The sequence below is a fragment of the Colobus angolensis genome, unplaced genomic scaffold (assembly GCF_000951035.1).
Source record: "Colobus angolensis palliatus isolate OR3802 unplaced genomic scaffold, Cang.pa_1.0 Scaffold259, whole genome shotgun sequence".
Taxonomy (NCBI): Eukaryota; Metazoa; Chordata; class Mammalia; order Primates; family Cercopithecidae; genus Colobus; species Colobus angolensis.
In genome coordinates, this window is record NW_012115810.1 from 3,123,070 (window position 1) to 3,133,234 (window position 10,165).

The following is a 10,165-nucleotide window of genomic DNA, read 5'->3' on the forward strand; positions in this document are numbered from 1 at the left end:
GCACTTTCAAATGATATCCAGACCTCAAAGAGGAAAGGAGATGTTCATCCCCCCTTATCTCAAGGAGCTGATACCAGAAGCTCTAAATGGGCAGCTAAAGTGGAGGGTTGACAAATCTGAGCTAAAGGGCAATATAGCTCTATGGAAACATCTTTTCTGCAATGTGTCTCAGTCCACAGCAGACAGATATGGTGACAGATTTGAGCAAAGGAATCAGATCCAAAGAGGCAACCCTCACAACCAATGTCAATCAGCAGACAGCAGCTGTAGCCACACCTTGCAGAGTGGGCTCCTAACAGGGAGGAATGGTCTCTCATGTGGTCAGTCACGGGTCTTTTAGTCAAACTTGTAAAAAATGTTAACATGTGGTAGACTTTCATTCACCCATTCAAGGTGCCTGGCATTTTAATCATTCAGAAGTTTATTCCTTGTCAGTTAGGAAAAACAGTATTTGGGGAGAGAAATAAAAGACAGTAGGAAATAAAAGATGAATTTGAATATGACAAAGTAGCCAATATGTATGAAAAAGACTTGTGGTTTTCCAATTGTGACTATGAAGCCCCAGGAATTCTATACCTTAGGAGCATATAGGAAGGGGAAGGGGAGTGGCCGAGAAGTTAGGGTTTCCCCTTCTCCGCTCCCTAGCCAGAGGGGATCTAGTTTCACTTATTTCATTCATGTTTTCATTCATTATTAAGTGCTTCTATGGCAAGTCATCATTGTAAGCTCTTTACATGGGTTATCAGGTTTAGTCTCCTCCAGATCCTCCGAGATAAGTACTGTGTTTCTATTTTACCGACACAGAAACTGAGGCACAAAGATGTTATGCAACATATTGATATTGAGGGTTAGAAAAGGGAGAGAGGGCACTAATCTGAATCATTAGAGAACGATTTCAGAAGATGGGGAGGATGAGCATGATGTTCTCAATACGTTACATATTGGGGGGAGGCAGATCAGCACAGTAGACAAATGAATAGCAGGAAGAGTGGTTTTCTGGCGATGTGTGAAGCAGGTCCAACGAACTGAGGGATAACAGAAGAAGGGCTCTGAGAAGAGCAAGCCAAATGCTGGCCAAGAAGGCAGGACATAAGCCTGGGGAGGGGATGGATTTATGAATACACACAGAAAGAAGTATCAGATCAAGGGCAAGAGAAATAGGACCCAAGTCCTGAGCCTTGTTGCCAAGAGAAGAGGGCAGCCTGGAACACACAGAAGGGACTGATTTAACTTGTAGAGGAGATTTATTTTGCATTTTGCTCAAAATTTGATAGGCTTTTGGCAAGTGTATGAAACAGTCATAGATTTGGCAGTCTTCTGCTAGCAGATTTGAAATGTTCAATCCTTAAGAACTGCTGCATCGTTAGGTTATGCAAAACAGGGTGCAATTTTGTAAATATGCCATCTTGTACTGATTTGACATTTGTTCTATTATCCCAGAATATGCCAAAGGGAGAGAGACCTTCAGATTTAAGCCAAACCTTAACTTGTTTGTTGAGTGCTGATAAAATGTTGACTGCTGTGTGATCTTTAAAGAAGCCAGTGTTGCTTGGTGAGGCCTGAGGTAGAGCCCCCTGTCTGGGGTTGATGGGAGCTCTCTCCTTGGCATCCCATGAGTACAGTTGTTTGATAGATGTAAACAAGTAAAACATCTGATTTAGTGAGTTGAGTTCATTCTTTTCTTAAACATTTTCTGTGGCCCCTGATGTGAGATTAATGGTGCTTCCCCAAATGGCATAATTTAATATTAATTATGGAGCTTTGGTTACGAGTAGGAGAATGCACAGAGCAAGCCGCTAAACCCAAGGTCATATCTTACTGAAGTGCTGGGTTGCTGTCCATTAGACCCAATGACTGTGTGCTCTTTCTATAAGATCTTATAAATGGGATGAGTTGTTTGGTTGTGATGTCAAGTGCCGGTAGAATATGACAGTAAGGGACATGGGCTTTTGGGATTAGGTCAACATGTCCTCAATTTCTGTGTCAACCACTTACCAGCAGTATGAGCTTGAGGAGGCTACTTAACCTTGCTGAATCTCAGTTTCCTCATCTGGAAAATGGGATAATCAGACCTACCTCACAGGGTTATTGAAATCATTAAATGAGATGCCTGTGCCTGCCATGAAGGAAGCTTTCAAAACATGGCAGCTGCCACCACTATTATCTCCAGGAAGCAAAATGTCCTTATGGTTCCTAGATGGCACTAGGGGTAGTTTAAAAATTGTTATACCTTCTGTTTCTCATAGTACTCTCCTCCTCTTATCAGCTCTCTCTTTTAATTCAAAAATACAAAGATTTATTTGTTGGAAGGTAACTGAAGAACCAGCATGATCCAACGAGCAGCTACAGATGGTTCTTCTTGGGGACTGAAGGAAAAGCTCCTCAGAGATGCTGTGGAGTCGGCACTGCCACTGGACCGATCCTTCCCACTTCTCCTTGCCAGGCTGTTGCTGGCAGCGGGGCTCTCCGGAAGTTTCTAGCCTCAGGAGAGTGCCAACTGCACCACCATTGCATCCTTGCCCATTTATCACTCTGAGTTTCCTTTTTAGTAGTTGGTGATAGACTATTCGGCTTCTAACTTAGTCATCCATTTCCTTTTTTATTTCTGTTTCCATGGATAGGCAAAGAGGGATTATCCTCTTTTGGTAGGTTAAAATAGCACAATTAATTTTTTTCTAATCATTAACCATACCTTAAATTCATGCCGGTATTTCCTTTTCTGGCTTTGTGTGTTACCTTTACAGCTTCAAGTGTGCCATACAGTGGACCGTAAAGGGTGTTAATTGAGAAGCCAGGGTGCACAGTTGAGTAGGGAATGATCAATGGTTCCAGAGGCAAGGTGACACAGCTGCCTTTTTCTGGGGGAAAAAATGTTCTGTGTAGCCTCAGAGCCTTAAAGTGGGTATATGTCTCTCGGCTGCCTCTCTCCCTCTCACAGAGAGGTCCCTCTGGAGGCTTCTCCCAGTGAGCAGGGGAAGTGCGCATTTGAAATGGCACACTTATCTTGCAGTTGCAGGGGAAGCTTTTGTTTTATTTTTCTCTTGCTGCATTAAAGTATTTGTCTTTCTTTCTTTGTAGTGTAATATTGTTAATGTAAAACAATTTGCATCATGACACTTTTATCACAGTTTTCGTCTTTTTCTCAGTATGTTGCATTTCTCACCATGTCTAGTTCATCACAGCTACAGTGTGTACATCACAACATTTATCTTAGGCTCAGGGTTTTACTTGTTTATAAAAATTGTCTTCTTTCAGCCTGTATTCACTCCATTTAAGAAAAAAAAAGGCAGCCAGAAACTGTTTTGGTCCAAACTCCAGTAGTTATCACATTCCTTGCTAACTGTCCTGCGTATTTATATGTCTCCTAACTATTACTCTATGTTTCAATGACATTTCTCAGTTTCATGGCTCGGGGAGGTTGTAGGAGCAGCTTTTGCTTTTCAAGCTGCCAAGCAAGGCAGACCCATGAGGCTTTTGGAGGTGAGGTGAGGTGGCACAGTTGTATATTTGGGTCAGGTCTGAGTGTTAAAGTTGACTGTCTTCCGCGAGCAAAGAGCTAAATTTAATTTGGAGAGAAACAAGGAGGCAGGAAGTCAGTGCAGGCTGAGAGCATGGCTAACAGAAAGGATCACCAAAGAGGACTCACATGAGGGCACCTGGACCTGCAATTCAGGCGATTAATGTTCACAGTCAGTACTCAAGCCTCAGCCTTTCTTGTCTCCAGCTTTGAATGCTGCAGAAAACTGTCTTTTAGGGACATTTATTTTGACCTATTCCTCTCTGAAGGACAGAGAATTGCTCAGAGTTCTATTGCCCCATTAGGCTATACGTCACTTGCGTAGTCACAGAATATGCCTCCCAAATCACCCAGGGCTGTGCAGAGCAATCTCTCTTCTGATTAGTGCAATCTGAGAAGGCATGGGGTCTTAGGAGGATCTCAGAGGATACCCACTATTATTGTGCACTTCAGATTCCAGGACAGTTAATTAACATTTTATTTCACACTGTTTCTTTGCCAGAAGATCACATCATAAACAGCTTGGAATTTTAGTAGAGACGCAGCGCAATGTAGGAAGTAAAAAGGACTTGCTGTCAGACTTTGTCCAGCTCTGACACTTGCTGTAGTTGTGACCTGGTGCCGGTTACTCACCTTCTGAGTCTCGGTGCCTCCATCTAGAAAGCAGAATTGGTCTAGACCTATTTTAAGCGAATATTGCAAGGATTAGATATAACAGTGCTTTTATAAACCCTTATTTATATGTGATGCTTAACACAGCGACAGGCACAGAGTAAATGCTCAGTGGAATGTTAGCTATTTTCATAAATGGCATGGTGTATGGATTGAAAGTGGGCAAAACATATCTCAATACATTGCAGAATGAGCATATTTTATTCTGCCTACCCCAGCTGATAACACTTGATTCTGCAAAACTAGGACCAAATGAAGTGGACACTGCAAGTGCTTGATAATTTATTTCATTTACTACTTAATTGATAAATATTTAGCATTCTATTAGTTGTTAAGAGTAATGCACAGTATAGACAAATCTTTTTTCTTATGGATCTTATCATTTAGTGGAGTACATAATAAGTAAATGTTGATTGACTAGATGAAAAAATGAATGGAGGGATGAATGGTGATGTTGGGATGGATGGACAGATGGATTTATATTTAGATGTATTTATCTGAGACATCTTACCAGACAAAAAAGTTTCTCAAAAATAAAAGGAGTCTCACTCAAGTTTTTATTCTGAGAGTTCATGAGTAAAATTCTCAATTTCAGTGAGAAATGGAATATGGTCAGAACAAGTGGGAACTAGCCTGCACAGAAGAGGAAGCGCATTTGTTTTAAGCCTACTAGGCCAGAATGACCTTGGGACATTCAGTCAACTGAAACATTTTGGGTGGCTCTGTCCTGAAAGTCATAGATAAAATGTCTTTTTTTCCAGAGACACTGTTAAAGAATTCTCACATCCGCATCAGAAATGTAACCCCCCAAAAATGCTTTTGCCATGCCTCTTGGTTCCTATAATTGTGATGGAGTAAGAGGAGTTACAGGAGCCCACCCTTATTTAAGGTGAATACATTCCAAGACCCCCAGTGGATGCCAAAACTGTGGATAGTACTGAGCCCTCTATACATTATGGGTGTTTTTCCTCTACATATATACATACCTATGATAAAGTTTATAAATTGGGCATCGTAAGAGATTAACAATAGTTAATAATAAAATAGAACAATTATAATGATAAACTGTAATAAAAGTTAATTGAGTACAGTCTCTCTCAAAATATCTGATTGTATTATACTGCAGGTAACTGAAACCATAGAAAGCAAAACTGCCAATAAGGGGGGACTACTCAATTCCAATTTTATAGAAATCAAAGCTCAAAGAGCGTCATATCTCCAGTTGCATAGCTCACTGATATTGAAACTGGAACTTGAATACAAGCACGGTTACTTTAGCCTCATTCCCTTCCTGCCAGGCCACCAAGGTTCCCATCAAAAATATAAGCTGATATGAGCTACAGGGATATCTGTGAAATATAAACTTTGGCTTTCATAAAGTTGAATTTGATTCACCAAGGTGCTGCAGGACCAGCTGGCTGCTTTTAAACCCATGGAAATGCTGCTGCCCCTTTCCTGCCCAATCCATAACAGGACCATCAAAGTGGACTCTAGCTCACCCCCTCCCAAAGGCACTACAGTATTTTGTGGCATTTTTACCATCATCCCAACTTTGGTAAATATCCTCAAAATTGGATGACCAGCTCTAGATGCTTTCAATGGCTTTTTCATTCAAAACTCCTGACCCTCATTCTAGGAGCCCTGGCTCAGGCCACATAGCAGTCTCAAAAAGCTGAGTTCCCAATTTTTTTTTAATCCTATTTCCTTGACTAATTTGGGTATGACTTGATCTAATAGTATCTCCGCTAATACACAGAATGAGGCAGATAACAACAACCCACTGATTTTCTAAGGCCATTTTTGATCTTTTTTACCCTCTTCCCCTCCCATATGTTACATTTGCCTAGGTTTTCAACATCTGTTCCCAAAGAGGTAATATTTGCTTTTCATTCAGAGCTTAGCAATGTGGACCAAAGTTCACATGACATATTGCAGAGTATGTTTAGTTGCAAATGCTATGTACAGGCTCTTTGAAATGTAGCATGTATGGCACCATGTGACACATGGTTGCCATGGCAATACACTTTTTGGCTGAACTACAGCAGAAGCCCATGGAACATACATTGCTAATATGAGACTCTGCCCTGTGCTAATGCATAGGACACAGCCAATCTGGGATCTGGGACTCAAGGGGTTTTGCATGCAGGCTGGGTGGCAGGTGCCCTCTTCCTGCATGTTCAGGGAAGATGTGGCATCCTCCCTTCCAGTCCTGTCTCCTAGGCACAGGGCATGCTGTGCATTCTGCCATGCATGGAGACAGCATTTGCTTGAATATCGGTTTGCTATATTTTGTATCAAAGGGGGCCCCAGCTGAAAACATTTTATTTTGTAAACTGAAGTGAAAAATCAGTTTATGGCAGATCCTTTTTTGAATAATGACATTCTTTTTCCCAATTCCAGAATTCAACAGTCATGAGCAGAGCTGAAAATTTTAAACAAGTTGAGTACCTCCTTATTCATGGAACAGCAGATGGTGAGTTTCAGTTAATTAGACTTTTTAGTATCACAGACAGGTTTGCAATTTCACTACTGACAAAACAAAAGCATGAGGGGCAAGACTGTTACATTTACTTCAATAAAACAGTGTTGCTTTCCACAAGTCACTTGTCTTGGGCTAAATGGGATGCTGAGTCCTAGAACTTCAAACAGTCCCTTTCTTCTTGTGCCTTTCCCACCCCTTGGTACCAGAAAACTGGAGCGGCTATTAGCTACTTTATGTTTCCTTTCTCTCCCTGCAGATAACGTTCACTTTCAGCAGTCAGCTCAGATCTCCAAAGCCCTGGTCGATGCTGGAGTGGATTTCCAGGCAATGGTATAGAAAAACTTTGTGCAAGGGGAGGGAAGTTGCTGGTGGGGTATAGTTTCCTCTTTCTGGGCCAATTCTCTTAGCAGTGCCAAAGACAGGACAGAATAAAAACATTAAAACAATTTTTTTTTCAACGTGAAGTCAGAAGAGTGGTATCCTTGAGCCATGCACAGAATAATGTTCAATAATATTAGTGAGTTTGTGGTTAAGAAGCACAATATTGCATATCCTGGGAGTATCAAGACACCGCTCTCCTGTTCATGTGATTGTTCAGTCTCTCCCTATTTTGATTCAAAAGTAATCACTTATTCAGTAAATATATAGCAGAGTAATTCTAAAGTGAAACCAGCATGATAATAGCTCAGCTCAAATATGAAAATCCATTTCTGTCTGGTACGTATTACTAGCCATTCGAACAACAGTGGGATCTTAATAATCAGCATGCTTCAGTTTTTGCAATTGCAAGGTGATCTTTTGTTAAATAACCACAGTTTATTTATTAAACAATTAGGATTGTTTTATAAAGTCAGAAATGGCTAGAGCTGTTGTTGTCTATGCAGAGGATATTTCTGGGTATTACATCAAATTCATTTTCTGCATTAGAGATTTTCAGATGAAGGAAAAAATATGTATTTTTATGTATGTATGTATGCATGTATATGTATTTATGTGTCCTCTAACACACATGATTTGCTATGTGCTCAGTTCAAATGGTGCCCAATGCATAGGAGTGGGACAGTTACTTGATAGTGAGAAAAACTGGCTATCTTTTGGGTCAGTGTTTTATAACAGTTTGAAGTTTATTTTTCTATTATTCAAAGGAAAGACACATGCTTTTTTTTTTTTTTTAAGTTAACTTATGTCTCCGTAATTTATGTTTGCCCAGTAATGACTTCCCAATTATTTAATAAGGTATGAATTGATACATTTTTGCCCCAGATCATAAATTCCTTTTACATAAATGTCAAATATACAGATTTTTAAAATACCAGTTTAAAATTTAAGTGTTTGCAAATAATACATCTGACTTTTGACTTCACTTCTATTAAACATACATATGTAATATTGAAATAGATTTTTTCTAGTTTCTTGGTGCTATATATTAGGCAACATTGCTTTTAAAAAATCATTTATTTTAATACAGTTTATCTACTAGAGTATAGAGAAATTTAACACTTGATAACACTCTAATTAAAACAAGTGGGCTTAATGGGATAAGCATTCCTTCCCATGCATGGTGTATTTCTAAGTGACCTTTGAGTCAAATTTGGAAATGGATTGGGTGTTTTAATTAAAATTTACATATCTTTAAAGCACTATTTAATAAAGCCAAATTCACAGTGAGTTCTCTCAGCACCTACAAAAGAGGATCAGAGACTTCTGCAGGACAGAACAATGTGCCCTGGAAAAGCTCTGGGGGAAAATTAGACACCCTCTTTGACCCTGTTTCAGTTTATAAACTGCTTCAGGAATTAAAACACTTGTTTTATACCATGTATGCTCGTGAGAACTCATTTGAATTTATGTATTTTTTTTTTTAAAGAAGACAACTAACTTCCTAATTCTAACTTTTTTTCTTTCTCACTCTAGTGGTATACTGATGAAGACCATGGAATCGCTAGCAGCACAGCACATCAACATATATACACCCACATGAGCCACTTCATAAAACAATGTTTCTCTTTACCTTAGCACCTCAAAACACCATGCCATTTAAAGCTTATTAAAAGTCATTTTTGTTTTCATTATCTCAAAACTGCACTGTCAAGATGATGATCTTAAAAATATACACTCAAATCAAGAAACTTAAGTTTACCTTTGTTCCCAAATTTCATACCTATCATCTTAAGTAGGGACTTCTGTCTTCACAACAGATTATTACCTTACAGAAGTTTGAATTATCCGGTCGGGTTTTATTGTTTAAAATCATTTCCGCATCAGCTGCTGAAACAACAAATAGGAATTGTTTTTATGGAAGCTTTGCATAGATTCCCTGAGCAGGATTTTAATCTTTTTCTAACTGGACTGGTTCAAATGTTGTTCTCTTCTTTAAAAGGATGGCAAGATGTGGGCAGTGATGTCACTAGGGCAGGGACAGGATAAGAGGGATTAGGGAGAGAAGATAGCAGGGCATGGCTGGGAACCCAAGTCCAAGCATACCAACACGAGCAGGCTACTGTCAGCTCCCCTCGGAGAAGATCTGTTCACAGCCAGACTGGCACAGTTTTCTGAGAAAGACTATTCAAACAGTCTCAGGAAATCAAATATGCAAAGCGCTGACTTCTAAGTAAAACCACAGCAGTTGAAAAGACTCCAAAGAAATGTAAGGGAAACTGCCAGCAATGCAGGCCCCCAGGTGCCAGTTATGGCTATAGGTGCTACAAAAACACAGCAAGGGTGATGGGAAAGCATTGTAAATGTGCTTTAAAAAAAACATACTGATGTTCCTAGTGAAAGAGGCAGCTTGAAACTGAGATGTGAACACATCAGCTTGCCCTGTTAAAAGATGAAAATATTTGTATTGCAAATCTTAACTTGAAGGAGTCCTTGCCTCAATTTTTCTTATTTAATTTCTTTGAGTGTCTTCATTAAAAGAATACTTTAACTTCCTTGGACTCATTTTAAAAAATGGAACATAAAATAGAATGTTATGTATTATTATTCCCATTCTACATACTATGGAATTTCTCCTGGTCATTTAATAAATGTGCCTTCATTTTTTCAGAAGTAATGACTTGTGTCTTGAATCAGACCTAAACCACACTGGCATATGGACACATTTATCTAGAAAGACTCTTGTTTATTTTGTTAGTAATCCCAGACTGCCTTATAAACATGGAAATAGTTCAGCTTTGGTAAAAAGTTAGATATATAAAAATGTGTTAAGCTAAATAGTTCATAGATTTTTGCTAATAATATGCAATTCTCTTATCATAAACACATATAGCTTTTGAGAAATCAAACATTTTAGTTATTTGTATCATACACGATTTATAATTTTATACCAGGGAACTATGATGAGGCTCATATAAGAACAAATAAGATCAGAAATATCATTCTGGCAGTTCTTATGGCTCAGGAGAAGTAGTCAAGTCAATTACTTAAGTGGTTGACTAATTATTTGTGGTTGACATTACTATAAAAATGAAAGCATAATTTTGTTTTGTTTT

The 10,165-nt window shown here is 39.0% G+C and overlaps 1 protein-coding gene across 1 annotated transcript in view; it reads left to right on the forward strand.

Moving 5' to 3' along the window:
• The window catches only part of DPP4 (dipeptidyl-peptidase 4), an 85,894-nt gene extending 76,168 nt beyond the window's left edge, over window positions 1–9,726 (forward strand). The window contains exons 24-26 of the mRNA XM_011947095.1: window positions 6,590–6,662; window positions 6,928–7,001; window positions 8,586–9,726. Coding sequence (XP_011802485.1) covers window positions 6,590–6,662; window positions 6,928–7,001; window positions 8,586–8,687 — 249 coding nt within the window. The 3' untranslated portion in view covers window positions 8,688–9,726. The remainder of the gene's footprint in view (window positions 1–6,589; window positions 6,663–6,927; window positions 7,002–8,585) is intronic.
• Window positions 9,727–10,165: the final 439 nt, after the last annotated feature.